Consider the following 16226-nt stretch of genomic DNA (forward strand, 5'->3'; position numbering starts at 1 on the left):
TATGTTTAAACCTAGTTGTAGTAAGATCACATGGAAATTATTACATGCTGAAAGAATTTGGCAGGCAATGGAATCCTGTAGTTATTTATACCTGACATGATTTCTTGTCAGAAATTTTATGGAATTTGAAAAGCTGAGATTTATGTGCACATACATGTAAATGACATGACATAACAAGATGGCATTTAATAGGCATATTCCAATTATTTGCTCATTACATCATACATTTTAAAGCTGCTTGAAGTTTTCTAGGTTGTGCGTTAGAGGAACAGAGGCAGCCAGTGCACTGTGTGAAGTGGCTAACTGCAGCTTTTCTGTCACAAATTATTTCAAAGCAAAATTTTAACTCAGTGTTATGTTTGGAACTCAGTTTATTCCCTTATTAACTGTTATATTTCTACATCTACTGTACATAAAACATTTAATAGTGATCATTTAAACTGACAGGGCATTTAGTAAATTCTTCATTTGAAAATTAACCTCAGAAAATTTTTGATTTAAATCAAAGCTAAAGGAAAACCTGAAATCCATGTGGAAAAGAAAATATTGGTGAAACACTTCTTGCCAAATTGGTACTACACTTCTGCTCTCCTAGAAGGAGCAGGGATGTTTGCACCAAGCAAGCCTTCTTGCTTACTTCATATTTTAACCACTGAAGGGAGTCTTGTTTAAGAACTTGTAACAAATGCTCCATGTTTAGTTTACTCTAATCAACCATATGTGGTTGTTAATTGAACCATTGGTTATGGGATTTTAATCATATCTTAATTCTTAATACTTTCTGTGTAAAGCATTTTAAAAAAATCTAAAGGAACCACAACTAAATGGCATGAACCAAAAGCAGCTTTGTTTCATACAGCACATTTTAAAAATGTATAAATGCAGTAAAGCTCTGACTTGTATTGCGTTGACATATGCAAATCAAACATCGTGTTGCCTGCAAGCAACAAGTTTCATTTCCTGTGGTTCTGTAAAATGAATGAAACTTTATCTGGCAAGAGCACCCGTTGTTACAAAAAGTCCTTGTGGTTCTTTTAACTTATGTGGCCTTTCCACCTCTTGTCTAATTACTTTGGTTTTTGGGAACACTTAGCATTTAAACAAGCTACCAATTTTCCCTTTTTAATTGTGTAAAATATGTGTGAGGCTCAGATACTGTGGAACAGACTGACTGGCCTCTTGAGCCATGCGAGGCAACTGAAGGCCCTCAGCAAGAGCCAACCTACCTGGTACCAAAAGAAACTCTCCAGTGGTGCCTCTGAAGCAGTTGGTGGGAGTATAGAAAATATATATATTAAAAAAAAATCTTACTAAAATAGCAACTCACTGACAGTCCTTCAGCCTGGAGGTATGCAATTTCAGTCACTCCTAGACTCATGTCCACCTTTCAAGTTTAGCATTCAGCTGGCTACATTTTGAAATACAGCTTTTAATACTGCAAGCGCAATTCTTCCTACCCAAGCGTTGTTTCATCTCCAGTTTAAGTGCAAGGAACATCACCAAATTGTTCCTATGCAGCCTCGTAGTGGAACTGCAGATCAGGCTCAGCAGCTGCAGCTTTAGTCCTTTTTAGTTTCAAATACAAGGCCAGAGTCCTCCTGAATAAACTGCTGCCACTGCCACTCCCCATGAAACCTCTGTGCAGTCACGTGAGAAGTTATTCTGACGATGAGTCATGTGAACACACAGAAGAGGAATACAAGTGCTTGCTGACAGGTCTCCAACAGGCCGTGAACTGTCTGATGCAGGATCCCTGCATAAGGGATAAAGCAGGCACTTAAGTTATCTTCTCAGTGCTCTTGTCTATGCAGAATTGCTGTCTTGAGTCTCCACCTCTTCCTCACCTTTTGCAATTGCAAAAGCTATTGGGAGTCTTTGTCTTTCACCTTTCATCCTCAAGGAAGCACCTACTTGCCTTTTAGTCCACTCCTCCCATAGCCATCCCTGTGCCTTTTTCCACACACAAAGAAGAGCAACGAAGCTAGTGAAGAGTCTAGACCACAAGTCTTGTGAGGAGCAGCTGAGACAACTGGAAGTGTTTAGCCTGAAGAAAAGGAGGCTCAGGGGAGACCTTCTTGCTCTCTACAGCTACCTGAAAGGAAGTTGTAGCGAGGTGGGTGTTGGTCTTTTCTCCTAAGTAACAAGCGATAGCACGAGGGAAAACGGCCTCAAGTTATGCCACGGGATGTTTACATTGGATATTTGGAAAAATTTCTTCACCAAGAGAGTTGTCAAGCATTGGAACAGGCTGCCCAGGGAAGTGATGGAGTCACCATCCTTGGAGGTATTTAAAAGACATGCAGTTATGGCACTTAGAGACATGGCTTAGTGGTGGACATGGCAGTGCTGGGTTAATGGTTGGACTTGATGATCTTGAAGGTCTTTTCCAACCTAAACAATTCTATGATTCTGTAAAGCCTCTATCCCTTTCCTATAGGGTCCCACTGTCTCACGATTTCTAGGAAGCTAATGAAAAAGGAAGTAAGCTTTCTTTATACTGCTCAGGTCGGAAGGGATAAAAGTCCTATTTTTAGTGTCATGGTTTGCTTTACCTGACCAGTGTTCCTGCTGTAACCTTCCCCTCCCTTACTCCATCTTTTTTCTTTAATTTGCTACCTCACATCTGCAAGCACAATAGAACAGGAATGGTGTATTTCTTTGTCTTTTCTTTGGGAAGCACTTAGCAGAAAACTCATCCTGGTGAATACAACACCAGTGTTTTCCTACACCATGTTGCTTCATTGGCTAGTTCCAGTAACGCTTTTTGTGCTGCCTTTTCAGATTCTCACACAGTGATGCTGAGGGATAGATACTGCACTCCAAGGGAGAATTTGATTGTTTATGGCAGTTCTTTTCCAGACTTCTGATTCTGGGGCAGTTCTCTGCCTCAGGTGTTTTTTTTTGACCAGCTAGACAGTGTTAACTTAAAACACTTCAAAAGAAACCTTTACCCACAGGTCTTGAGAAAACCCTGGATCCAACTAGTTTCAATCCAGTTCTGTCATGCTTGGCTGTTCTCTGATTTTCTAAGCCACTGTGCCAGCCCTGTAGATCATAAAGATATTTAATTGATTTAACAAAGGCAAGCCTGGGAGCATGACGAAAGGGTAGCAATTACAGAGACAGAGAAAATACACGTCATACCTTCCCTAGAAGTGATGTGTATAGCAGAGATTCTGGAAAAGGTTCATTTTTTTTTCTCTAGCAATGCATATAAGTGCCCTCTGCAACCAGGTACACCTCATCTGAAGCCAAGTCTCATTTTTTTCACTGCTTATCTGAAAAGGATATATTTTTAGAAGGCTCACAGCTTCTGTTTTGTAAACAGAAAAGTCAGGATAATTACCAAATGCCAATCAATAAAGCACTGTACCTAAAACCACATCATAAGATGGCTTTGCTACTTCTCATAAGAGCTCTTTGGTTTTTTGAGCCAGACTCTCCAGGCACTAAATAGAGGTGGCTGTCTATTTATTCCGAGGAAGGACATGCATCATTTAATCCTCAGCTTTCCAAATTTCTGGGCCTTCTTCTACATAGCAGCAAATATGAACAGCTTTGGTACAGTGTGCATAGTGTCTTTATCTAATATAGTTATCCATTAGTACCTCACCAATCATGGATATCAACAATTTAGGTATTTTGTGGTGGAGGATCATAGGTTCTTAAGAAATGAATCACCTAATCCTTGCAGATTCTGCCAAAACACATATTAAACTGTGAAACTTCAGAGCACATCTTTCAGCACTCGATGAGTTCATTGCATTTCTACTAGAGAACTGCCTCACTTAGACTTATTTATGACCACCTCAGAAAACACAACCAGAATGAACAGACAGACCCTCAGCTTTGCCTGATACCATCTACTTGGTCAAACTTTGGTAGTAATGGGAAAATGTAGAAAAAGAGAGGAAATCATTCTTAACAGGAAAAAGCTTATATACTGCATGCTTTGTAAGGGACAATTTCCACCCTGTACAGCACCCAGGTGCTCTGGTGATAGGCGGAGGTATTTGATTTCTAAACAAACAGACCGAATAGCTGCACAACTGGCCCAGCAAGTCAAGGCTTCCACTGGTGAGTGGAGCTGTGCTGACTTCTGTCAGCTGAAGTTCTGGTTGTGTCTGTGTTTGACTGAACTACCTGGAGCTTTTGCAGTAGTTCCTTAGGAAATGTTTCAGTCTGAGTAAGACTGAGGGAAGAAAGACGACAGCTTCGTATTTTTTCTGGCAATTAGAGGATGATCCTGATAGCACATTCTACTAAACTTTAAGCCTGACTTGGTTGACTTCAGTTGCATTTACGGGAAGGAGCATTATTTCAGAAGGGACTTTCAGAGAAAGTAGGAAAAGGGATCATTAATATGAATGTGCAATCAGTATGCAATGCATCTAGAATCAGGAAGAAGTTATTGAGGCAGGAGAAGGGAAGAGAATTAAATCAGGCCATGGTTGGTATAAATCTTGTGGCATGCTTTGAGGTCATCCTTATGGGAGCAAATAACATTTTCTTTTAGGATGTTGGCACAAACTTGGAAGTCATAAAATCCCTTCCTTGGCAATTTGTTTGTTCTTTACTGCTAAGTATCTTACTTTGTTGTGTACAACTCATTCACAACTGCTGGCAAAAACTGCTGGTCCACTGCTAATACGATACTTTAAAAAAATAAAAAAGGACATAAGAAATGTAGAGTATGTGGGGGATAAAAGTCAAACATACCCCAAAAGCAGAATGATGGAGGCTGCCAGAGACCATACAGATTTATCTCAGTACTTTTCAGAAGCAAGAAGGGCCTCTAGCTGAACTTAGTCTTCACCTGATCTCCATCTGGAGTCAGTCCTGCACTTCTAGTTCAGTTTTACTTGGAGGCTGTGCCCCCTTTGTTCAGTGAAAGGGGTTTCATTTGAAATAAGAACAGTCTGAGAAAGGAGAGGTGTAAGGTACTCTTAAAGGTATTTCAAATAAATAGTGCTGTCTCCATAATGCACTGGATGGGAAAAAGACTTTGCTCAACAGAAAACAAAGCAGTGCTGTTCATTTAAATATTGCATTATTGTATTTAAATTAAAAGTAATTCATTATAGATAAATTCCTCTAGGAACTGAGCATCCTGGACCTGATTCAGTTGGCGTGCTTACTACTGAGCTTTGAACACAAGTGGGCTGCTGACTGCATTCAGCCAATCTATTGCTTGAAATGAAGCACATCACTGAGATTTTTGCTTGATGGGGATCACAGTCCACAGCATGTTGCGGGACCAAGTCTGATGTAGCTTTTATATTATTACGCCTTATAGAATAGCATGATCATTTTTCCATAGTTAAAACTGAGGAACTAAAAGCCCCCACAATAGTAATGAAATACCGTGACAGAAATGGAGCTGATACCATTGCAGTAGTGTTAAAATGTGTGTGCAATATCTGTTTTCAGGTTACCAAGGCAGCTTTCACTCAATACAAAACTGTTTCCACTATGGAGACTGCTACAGAACAATGGACCAGTCTGTCACCAGTGATGTGCTCACAGGGGAATCCCACTGCTTTAATCCTCTGAGACAGAATGGCTATCACATACTCAATGCACCTTTAGCTTCAACAGGTAATTTATTCCACCTATAAAGAATTATCCATATGATATTTTTAGCAGGAGGAGAAAAGAACACATTTTATAGTCGATGTTATTACAAAAGTATGTTTGCATAAAAAGCTCAGTTGCTGAAATTCATTTGCATCAATAAAAATCCCAGAGGAAAGCACATTTTCTTTAATCCTGCCATATTTGATTGATGGACAAATTCTCCTTTTGTTCTGCTGGATGTCATAGGCAACATACACCTTCAGGAGAGCTGACAAACAAGGCACTTCTCACATTTATTGTGCGGGCTATTCATTGTACATCTCTTTAGGTATACCCAGGCAGGCTTTTATAATCAGATCAAAGTTAAGAAGATAGTTAACACAACTCTGAAGAAAATAGCAGCAGCAGGGACTTCCTGTCTGTCTAAGAATAAAAGGATGGCTTTGGTTTGCACTACTGACATTTACAAAATGGAAAGGCACTGCTTTGATAAATTCAGCTAAAAATATTAGTTTGTTTCTGTTCAGCAGTTCCTTTGTGTTTGTGTTGTTGCACATTCATGGCAATTGTATTTTCCCACTTATCTACATCTTTACATAATATAAAATTTGGAAGAAGTCATTATAGCTAGATTATTATAATACTTCAATATTTATGTATTCATTTTTATAAAGCATTTTTTTCTACTTTTAAAGACACAATTAAGAAGTGACAGAATTGCTGAAATCAAAATTGTATTGTTAGAGCCATGAAACACTACTGTTAACTACAATCTTTACTTACATATCTCTAAGAAATTTTTCTTCATGTCTGAATTCAGGAGGGCATCTCAGTTAAGGACGATACTGAAAACATATGTTTAAATGCTTTTTGAAATGGGGCCTGAGTCAGACCACAAAATTAGAGTTGACTTTCCTGTTTGTTTTGTATTAAAGGAGACTCTGTTCAGAGAGAGCATGGATGCATTTGTCTGGTGTTCCATACTAGAAAGTATATGCATCAGTAACAAACACAAGGGAAAAGTTTAAGATTAAATTTCAACTTCAACTTTGAATTCTTTTGTGTTATTCATAAGTTTGATGTTACCATAACATAGTTTTTTCATGTTAACATCAAATTTCAAGTTTAGATTGACAGCCTGCAATATTTAAAGAACAGACTAAATAAACTTTCCAAAAGAAATTGTAGGAGCAAAGAATAATACTATGGCAAGACACCAACTTCAACAACAGTTGATTTTTCTGTCTGGGGCTAAACTATTATGAAATGTTTCTGTGTAATATTTTTGTTTTTAGAGTGGTTATAGAGGTATGCAAATACTTAAAAGGCTGGAACATAAATCTATATGAAATATATAAATCTTATCTCATCTTTTTGTGCGTAGAATAGAGCCATTCAGGTTTGCAAGATTCATCAAGGCTATGCATTAATTTTTTTCAGGCTTTTATAGCACCATTAATATTAAATGAGATCTCATCTCACAGGAATGCCAAATGTGACTGGCAAACAGCTGTTCCATGAATCACATTAACAGTCAATAAATTTTTATTTTCTGTTCAGGACTTTGGAGAGTTTACTCTATCTGGAATCTAATAATGATTTCTGGGGTGTATGCTTATCTTGGGTTTTGTCCATTTGTGGTTGTATATCCACCCTGTATACAGGCTCATCAAATAGAAATTAGCATAACATAAACACTCGCAAAACTTATCAAAATACTGGTCACTCCACTTAGACTGACGCACCACAGGGCAGATAAACAGGCCAAGTTCATTTCCAGAGACTTTGGAAATATGCTACACGCCAGATTTCGGCAGGCAGCAGAATTTGACCTGTAAACTAACAGTAAATTAATACATCATAGGAAAATGCAGAAATGTAAATAAGTAGAGAATTTGGTCTCAAATAATAAAAATATACCTAATAGTAAAATGCTTATAATTAAATTCTAAGGACTGAGCCGACGGTTCTTTCTGAAATCAGGACTGGCTGTGTGAGTGTTTGATTCAGCCATATCTAGACATGCTTGCCTGCAGAGTTAAGCAGGCAGAAGAGATAAGAGAAAGGCTAAAGAGAAGACCAAGCCTCATTTTTCACATGGGGAACAGGGGCACAGGGAAGCAGTTGTTTCCCCATGGCTCCACAGAGCTCCTCCATCAAGCAGAGGATGGAGCTAGGTCCCAGTGCTTTAACCACAAGGATCAGCCATCCACATTTGACTTGCAATTCTCACAAATGTGATTTGTAGGCGATTTATTTTCTACATCAGGCACGTAGTTCACAGGCATGTTCTTAACTAGAAGAATCTTGTTCCATGTGTTTCCTCAGCTGACTTGGTGCTGATGGTGGTTACTAAAATAGATAGGTGGGGTTCTGTGGGCAGGATGCAGGGGTCAAAACTTTGCACTGAAGCTCACACAGATGCTTTTCTGAAGACCCAACCCAAATCAGGTGGTACAGGGTACAACAGAGTATGTATGTTATAGGATGAAAGTAAGGCGTTTCATGCAGGAGTTTGGGGAGAGAGTAGTGGGGTGGGTTAAAAAACTGTTGAAGGAGAAGGCTTAGGAGGTTACCCAGCCCCCAGGCAGACAGCAGGGCCATGGGGCAGATACGAGAGTCTGGCTGGTGTGAGAAGTGCAGGCAGAGGGACAGATGCAGAAAGAAGGGCAGGGCAAGGGGTGAACACAGTAAGGGAAGAGCTGGACTGCAGTAAAATGAATACGTGCATGTGAGCCTTGACTGGCCAGTTGCAAAAGCAGGTTGCAGTGGGGCATAACAGGAAAGGTTCATGTCCTTTGGGGTAGGCAATAAACCTTTTGTTTCAGACTTCCTGGCACTCCAGCTGCCATAGCGCCTGGTAGCATGCAAACCTGTTCCTTTCCACAGGGATGCATAGCTCAGGGAAGCTTGTAACCGCTGTGGAAGTTGTGCATTATAAGTGGAGGACAGAGAAATTCTTCCCTACCACAGTGGCTTTCTGGTAGCCTGGCGAGCACCAGCCAGCTCAGCCAGGTGAGGAGCCAGCAGCATGGTGGGCTTTGGTGGGCTGAGAACAACATGGCACACAGCTCCTTCCACATGTCCTGTGAGCCTGACCCAGACAGGCTTCCACAGACCTCACTTCTGCAGTATGTGGGCATCCAATAAATTTAGGATCCAGATTTCTTCTGGATCTTAAGAGCAGCTGGGAGACACATGGAATGTTTTTCCTAAGTGCCATTAAAAGGAAAAACACACAGAACAAGAGGACTGCATCACTTTTAGTGCGCACTTACTAGGATCCTTGCCCACTCATTGTTTTGACATCCTATTCAGATAATGACTGTAAAGTCCCAAGAGAGTCATACTCTGATACTTGCACTTCACTTGCAAGTGGGTAGCTCTCCACAGAAATGAATGGGAGCTTCATCTACTCTGACACAAATGCCCACGGAGATTTAGTTTGTATATCTCCTGGGTAAGGCTTTGATGGTAAACCCTATTGTCTTTTCATTAACGCTGTGCTGTACTGTATAATCCCAAGCCTCAAACTATGCTTCCTTCCTTATATGTACTGTGGTACTAAATCATGTCCATACAACTTGTCATGCTTTCAGGCTATGATGCAATCTCTGAAGCGCAGTGTGTATCTGAAGACATGGTCTCCAGTGGAACTGATGAAAATGGATTCTTCCAAAACAGCGCCTTTGATCACTGCTTGAATCACATTCCTTCCATCTATACAGATACCTAAAAGCAGTGCTGACCTTGTTTCCTTTATTATACCTATAACTGTGTATGTAATAACAAAGATGTTGTTCAAGTACTTTTATTTAGTCTGTATCCCTATATGTGCTCATTTAAATAAACACCTCACATTTACCAAACCATTTTATACATGAATAGTCTGTATAAGGTAATATTGGAACCTGTTCCTTTGCTGTGGCACTTTGAAATTCATGCTTTAAAGGGAATGAGGAGCATTTCAAGCAGCTTGTTTTGTAAGTTCTCTCAGTAAAGTGTAAATGTAAGTTATATAATAAACTTGTAAAGAAGGGGTTTTTTTTCCTGAAAAGTATGTTTCACTTTGAGAATGTTGTTCCTTTTAATCAGTTTTCATTTAACTCATTGGTCAATTCTTTTTTTTTTTTCTTCCTTTTTTTTTAACTAAAAGGATTTTTTTAATCACAGACCTCATGTATATAAAGATCTTCATTTGCTCGGCTGGTTTTTATATTTTCAGTTTTACAAGAAAGCATTAAAAACTGGAAACAAGTGTACTGTCATTTCTTAACACCATAGGTCTGCCTGATAAATCCTAATATTCTTAAAATGCCTGAGGGTGATTTAAACAAAGCAGTAACATTTCAGTAACTGTGAAATTAAAGCAGCCCAAGTGTACATGAAGAAAACCAAGGGACCTGCAGACTTCCAGTGAAAGGACCAGAAGCCTTCCAGCATGGGGCAGCACTATGGACTGGCTTCCCAGCACTGCACACCCACCAGCCTTGCACCATCACCCAGCCTTCCTGCTGCCCCTGCCATGGTGGGTACACCAGCACATGCAGCTGTCCCAGTAGTGTGGGTGAAAATTAAATACGGCTTCATCCCACGCGAGATCAGTGGCACATTTACACTGCACACTCAGTGTGGGGCTGGTCCATTCACAAGACCCGGCAGGCACTCTGAACTGAGAAGAGCAGGACACCTTCACCTTCAGAGGGCTTTTGTCGATCCAAAGCACTTGTCATCAGTGGCTTCCAGAGGTCACCTGCAGTGGCTTTGTTCCCTGTCACACAGTGGCCCTGGCTCCACTTGGCTGCATTTCCCAGCCTAGTCATGATTCCTGGGAGAGACAGGCATCCTGCAAGTGAACAGGCACTCCCAACGTGTGCCAATGCAGGCACATTAAGATGTGAGCTCTTGAAAATGTCCCATGGTGGTTTGAGAGAACAATAAGGAAAAACTAACTAAAAAAAAAAAAAGTTCTTATCTGCAAACCATTGCTAGTTGGGCTTAATAAGGCACCCTAGGAGCAATGTATGGTTATCTGAAAGGCTTTATTCCAAATACAGAAACCTCAACCCCAGGAAATGCTGCTGCATGTGGAACCTGCTGACCCGAAGGTGTGGGTGCCGCCTCACCAAGGAAAAAGAGGCTGGAAGTTGGGGTTAAAGGATGTGCCACATCCCTGGGAAGGTACTTAGAACTGGCATCAACTTGCTCTTGGACAAATGACAATAAATGTTCTAGCTACCCTTGGCAGTGTCCAGCTGTGACTGGCTGTGCCTCCTGTGCCTGATGCCAGAGGGCTCGAGCTTGGTCACAGGGTAGAGCTCTTGTGAAAAGGCTGAAGGACATTTTTACAGCAGGTCTGAGAGCAAAGTCTGCAAAAGGATGCCATGCCCACACCAAGTTCCCATACCAGTGTGCCTGCAGCAGCAGAGGTGCCCAAGGAGGCTGTCCTGTGCCCATCCAAGTCAGGGCTGCACACCTGAAATGCCACTGACACCTGAGAAGTTTTTCACCACCAGGCAAATCTTCACAAGCACCATTCACTAAAGGATGCCTAGACTGAACATCAACCACTGTCTGGCAAACACCCCTTCATTTATAGCTCAAAGTTACTCAAGCTACCACGGGGCACCACTGACAAGCTCACCTTGGGCTGAAATCAGTCAGTGACTGAGGATGGTACTTTCTTTTTTTTTCCTCTCTTCTCCCCATTAGCAGGCTCTGCACAGCAGCAGTATGCCCGTGCCGTGCTGTCAAGGTCCTTCCCTCGTGCCAGGTATGCCAGTGCCAAGCCCCCATATTTTCAGTTGTCAGGCCTGTAATCCAATTAGGTGCTCCCCAGAGAATAACCTAAAACAAGAAGCAGCTGCTGGAAGATTTCTTGCCTTCCCCCACCCCACCCCATGGGCCTGGCAGAAAAACGTCAAGCACCTGGCTTCAGCAAAATAGCAAGTTCCACAGGAAAAAAAATGCTAAATTCAGTGGCACGTTAAGAAAATACCACATTTTGCAGCTGCATAATCCGAATCCACAGAGCAGGCCTCAAGCTGAATGGGGTGATTCTTTGGCAGCATTTGCAGAAGTGGCATTACTGGGTCCACAGGCCAGCGGTTCCCCTTACAGTCACAAAGTTATACAACCACAATGAACATATATATTTTAAAGCACAATTTGGTGGCAACGTGTGAAGCCAGCAGTCAAAGTACTGGGGAAAACACAGTAGCAGCATAAACTTGGAGGTCTCCAGTGCCCCAGCCACTCTATTTACGTGTCCTTTGCAGCACTAATAGGGAATGCCAGCTATAACTCTTGACAGTTTCCAGCTTTGGCGAACATCTTGTACGGGATCAGACGGGTAAAGCGAAGGTGTCCCACGCTTGCAGACAACCCTTGAATGGCAGCTTTCCTGGGGGACCAAGACCTTGCCCTCTACCCCAGCGGCCAGTCAACAGCCTGAGGCCAATGGCTCCTTGCCTCTGTCAGGCACTTCACACAGAGGTGGAGGTGGAGCTAGAGGGAAACCTGGACAGGGCAGCAGGGGAAATTACTACAAAGGAAAGTGCTCGGGTGGCAGCTGAGAAAGAAACAAAAAAATGACACTGAAGGAGGACGACCAGCAGTCAGTCACAGTCAAAGGCTCATACCAACCTGCCCTGAGACACGGGACACTGTCAGGTCCACCACGGCACCTGGTGCCTCAGTCTCAGGACCCAGCAGCCCAGGGGTCTGCTCCTGCGTGAGCACTGAACACCTCAGTGCTACTGTGCCTCCTCTCCTCAGCCACGGAAGCCTCTGCAAACACGGGAAAAACCCTGGATGCCATGCTATCACAGCAGCACATTTAGCACCGCTCTGAGGATAATCCAGGCTAACCACAAAGCCTACAGGGATGAATTTTCGTTGTTTCTCCAGGGCCTGGTTGCATCTTGTTAAGAGTACATGAAGGTGCCTCTGTATCCAATTTAGCTTTCTGTCCTCAAGAAATTTGAATGAAACTTAGACATTCAGGAAGTTTTACAGTTAGTCACTGCAGAACAAGGTGCATGTGGTTATATGACCCACTCTTGAATAAACAGTTCCTCAAGATCTCTAGCTCTCAAGGACGCTCAATCCCAGTGCAAACCTGGTGATTGTGGCTACCCTCCCTGGCCCAAGCAGTCCCTGGCAGCACTGAGTCATCATTCCTCTCCTAGAATTAAAATGCATAAAGGCTCCAAATTGTGCTTTAAGACTACACAATGGCTTTGCTCTGATCACTGCTGCATTTGGCTTTCTGTCCTGTTCCTTATCTACTCCGATGCCTCAGAATTTTGGGTTTTTCTGGTCTCAGACATAAGCAGCCAGAACTCTTTCCTAGAACATTAAACAAGGAGGCAGGTAGCTTAACAACTACCAAACAGTAAAAAACTCTAGAGCTTTTGAAGGAGGACTTAGAAAAAACATATCCAAACCCCAACAAAGCTATAATGGCTGAGAAAAACATCAAAATAATTCCTGTGCTTCAATTAGTTGGAGACATTAAAAGGAAATCGTGCCTTAAAACCATGATTAATCTCATTTCCTAAAAATTAAATAAATCCTTCTAAAAATGATATTTTTTTAGTTAAAAATACAAGCCAACCAAACCTTAAACATATTTGATCAATTACAAAAATATTTATGTCACAACAACCAAGCTGTTCAAAACCACACAATGATTCACAAAGGTCTGGGAAACTTAAAGCATAGCAGCTGGAGTGATGATTTAATTCCAGAATCTGTGTGAATCAGGTTTTCTGTAAATTAAAAGGATAGATTCAGAGAAATGCAAAGGCACTCATTTAAGTCTGTATGGTTTGGAAAGTTATCCATAATAAAACCATTAAAATACACAATAGCACAAGTTAATGGTTACTTGTGTGCTTGTGTACTTCATTATTTCCTTTTATTACATGTAAGTAGGGAAGTATCTCATGTAAGCTTTTCCTAAAGACACAAAGAAACCTTTCAATGGAATTTATTGCTTGGCAAGTTTCTCGTTGTGGTGCTGTAAAAACCCTACCAACTAATACGTATAATAACTGGAGTGAGGCTTTATAATAGTAGAAAATTATTACCCTGTGGAATTAAAATGGAACTGCTGGTTCCAGTTGACTGTCAGATACTTTTTCAATCTAGGCAACAGAATTCAAATAATAAATTACAACACTACTTTATAAATAGCTACAAATCATTTCCCCAGTGAATGTAAACCCCATTTACCCCATGTATGTACTCTGTGTGTATGCAGGACACTTTAGGAACGAATGAAATAAGATGACCTTCAGTGGCTGATCAAGCTGGGAGAAAGAAAATTAATTTCAAGTTGACACTGAAGCAGCTATAGCACTTCTTTGCACTTTCCACCAGCTGGGATGCAAGCCAAACATTCAGCAAGACTTCTAAATTTTTAATATAATCAAGCTCAAGCTTTTCATTATATAAAAAACCAAAGCTTGTTCTGTTCCTGTTTACTAGCTACATTCTTTCACAAGCTATAGAAGTAATCATCCTTTCAGTGCTATAGAAGTGCCTCTGCAATTGAGCAAATGAGATGTACATATGTGACATATCGTGACAAAATAACACTATTTTGGTGCCATAATTCTGGTGTGGCAACGTAACACAGGAATTTGCAAGACCAGAGCCTCAGGTCTGCAGTAGGAATGGTTATAGCCTATAGCAGGTATCAGATATGCTCTCATGGAAGGAATACAGTCGGTGAATACATTTTCAGATCATGTTTTCTAGTTACATACACACCAAACAGCAGGAACAGCTGCTGCTTGTGGAAAGGCTTCCCTGCCTGCAATTTTCCTTTCAACTGGATACATTTTCTAAATGGTAGAAGTCCAAAAAAACAAATTCCAGAGCACATTAAGAGCACCGGTTTGATACTGCAATAGATGTCAGTTACGCAAGCAGTGCAAAAAACCAAGCGGTTAAAACAACAACCAAGTATGTGAAAATAAACAGTGACTGTAAATTGAATTTAAATTGCATAAGAGTAAAAGATTTCAATGGTTTTTGTTAAGATCTTATTAAAACCTACATGAGTTTAGTTCAGTTCTCCGGTAATATATTTGTATTAAATTAGATCAGCACAACAGAAGAAAAAATAGCCAGCCTATATCACTTAATTCACTGACAGCAAAAAGACATTGGAATATTCCCTTCTGAGATCTGCAGTTAGACTAAAAGCTGTTCTCTACTTAAATTTCAAAGCAAACTACCAGGTCCCTTTAAGTGATTTGGAAGTCCATGGCCCAAAGTCAGCAGAAGAAGAGCTGTAGATGTCTAGATTGTCAAAGCCTTGCAAGGTTGCATGTCTTGGCTCCACTCATAGCTGCAAAACCAGTCAAACCATGACAGGCATTTTTCTTTAAAGCATCTAAACCATAGAAAGTACCAATCTAGTTAAAGCCCTCACAAGACTGAGCTTTCTACCTGGTTTCTACTGAGATGAAAAGAAATTTGCCCATTCCCTTGGCAAAAAAGATTTTTGTAGTGGTGGGGAAGCCAGAAAAAAGATCAAATAACTCTGCTGTGCAACACAGATTTTCTGGCCAGAGCCAGTAACTCTCATTCAAAACCAAGTGACTCAACTTTAAAAGTGTATTTCTGGCCCTGTGTTACATAGTTCTCTTCAATTAATGAAGGACACCAAGAAAAGCATGATGTTAATTTTCAAAACTTTTGCTAGTTTTGGGCTGCTTAATTTCAAAGGATTTTCTCCCCTCCTTCTGACAGAACCCTCGAAGTGTGCCTGGGTGGCAAGCAGCACACTGGAATGTGCTGCTGGACACAGGGATGATACAGAAACATGGCAGGACATGGGAATACAATGGCCAGGGACCGGGCTAGGAAGGGAGTGCATTAAACTGGTTTATTGGAGGATTAGATCCACCCTCCCACGCTTTCAGGTTTCCTTTTTTCAGAAGGGCACCATAACACCACTCATCCTCTAGGCAATGGCAACCAAGAGAGCCCCAGTGCAGCTCTTCCCCTCCTAGCACCCAAGTTCAATATGTGGTTCAGACAGCAGATTCAGGATTTTCCTCTTAAATAACTAACGGATGGCTTCATTTCACCCTACTCCAGGCATCCATGAGTTCTCAAACCAGCACCCTGGCTTCTTCTCAGGTGCTGGGAAGGGAAAGATGGCTCCAAAGGGGGAGTCAACCTGTCTCAGGAAGACAGTGAGAAGCCGCAATCTTCACTGATGGACATAACAATTTAGACAACAGAAACCCCTCCCAGCATATGCCATGTAACAAGGAAGGCTGAGCCTGCAGTGTGCCACTGTCCTACGATCTCTCCTAAGCAGCCAGTACTCCTCTGCAAAACAGAGCGTGACCCCACACATGACAATCTGCACCACCTCTTTGAGCGAAACTGGTGACCACTGGCACCAAAAGACATCCCTCTGAGTCAGCGTTCGCCCTGAATATAACCCAAAACAACATTGCTGATTTGCAGCGGGCTGAGGGACAGATTTTTTTAAAGGTGTCCAAACACCTAAAGATGAAAAAAGGGCATTAAGTGGGATTTTTCACAAGTGCCTTAAATTGCTTTAATTTAATCCCCAGGTTTTTAATTCCTTCTGAAAAATCCTTTTAGGTGCCTATTTGCAT

At 41.3% G+C, this 16226-nt stretch overlaps 1 protein-coding gene across 2 annotated transcripts in view; it reads left to right on the top strand.

Annotated features, from left to right (window-relative positions):
* GLIS1 (GLIS family zinc finger 1) overlaps positions 1 to 9718 on the top strand; it is a 113443-nt gene extending 103725 nt beyond the window's left edge. For both annotated transcript variants that reach the window (XM_037404837.1, XM_037404838.1), the window contains exons 8-9: positions 5431 to 5598; positions 9177 to 9718. In XM_037404837.1, coding sequence (XP_037260734.1) covers positions 5431 to 5598; positions 9177 to 9313 — 305 coding nt within the window. In that variant the 3' untranslated portion in view covers positions 9314 to 9718. The remainder of the gene's footprint in view (positions 1 to 5430; positions 5599 to 9176) is intronic.
* The last annotated feature ends 6508 nt before the right edge of the window (positions 9719 to 16226 follow it).

This window comes from Falco rusticolus, chromosome 11 (assembly GCF_015220075.1).
Source record: "Falco rusticolus isolate bFalRus1 chromosome 11, bFalRus1.pri, whole genome shotgun sequence".
NCBI classification, from domain to species: Eukaryota; Metazoa; Chordata; class Aves; order Falconiformes; family Falconidae; genus Falco; species Falco rusticolus.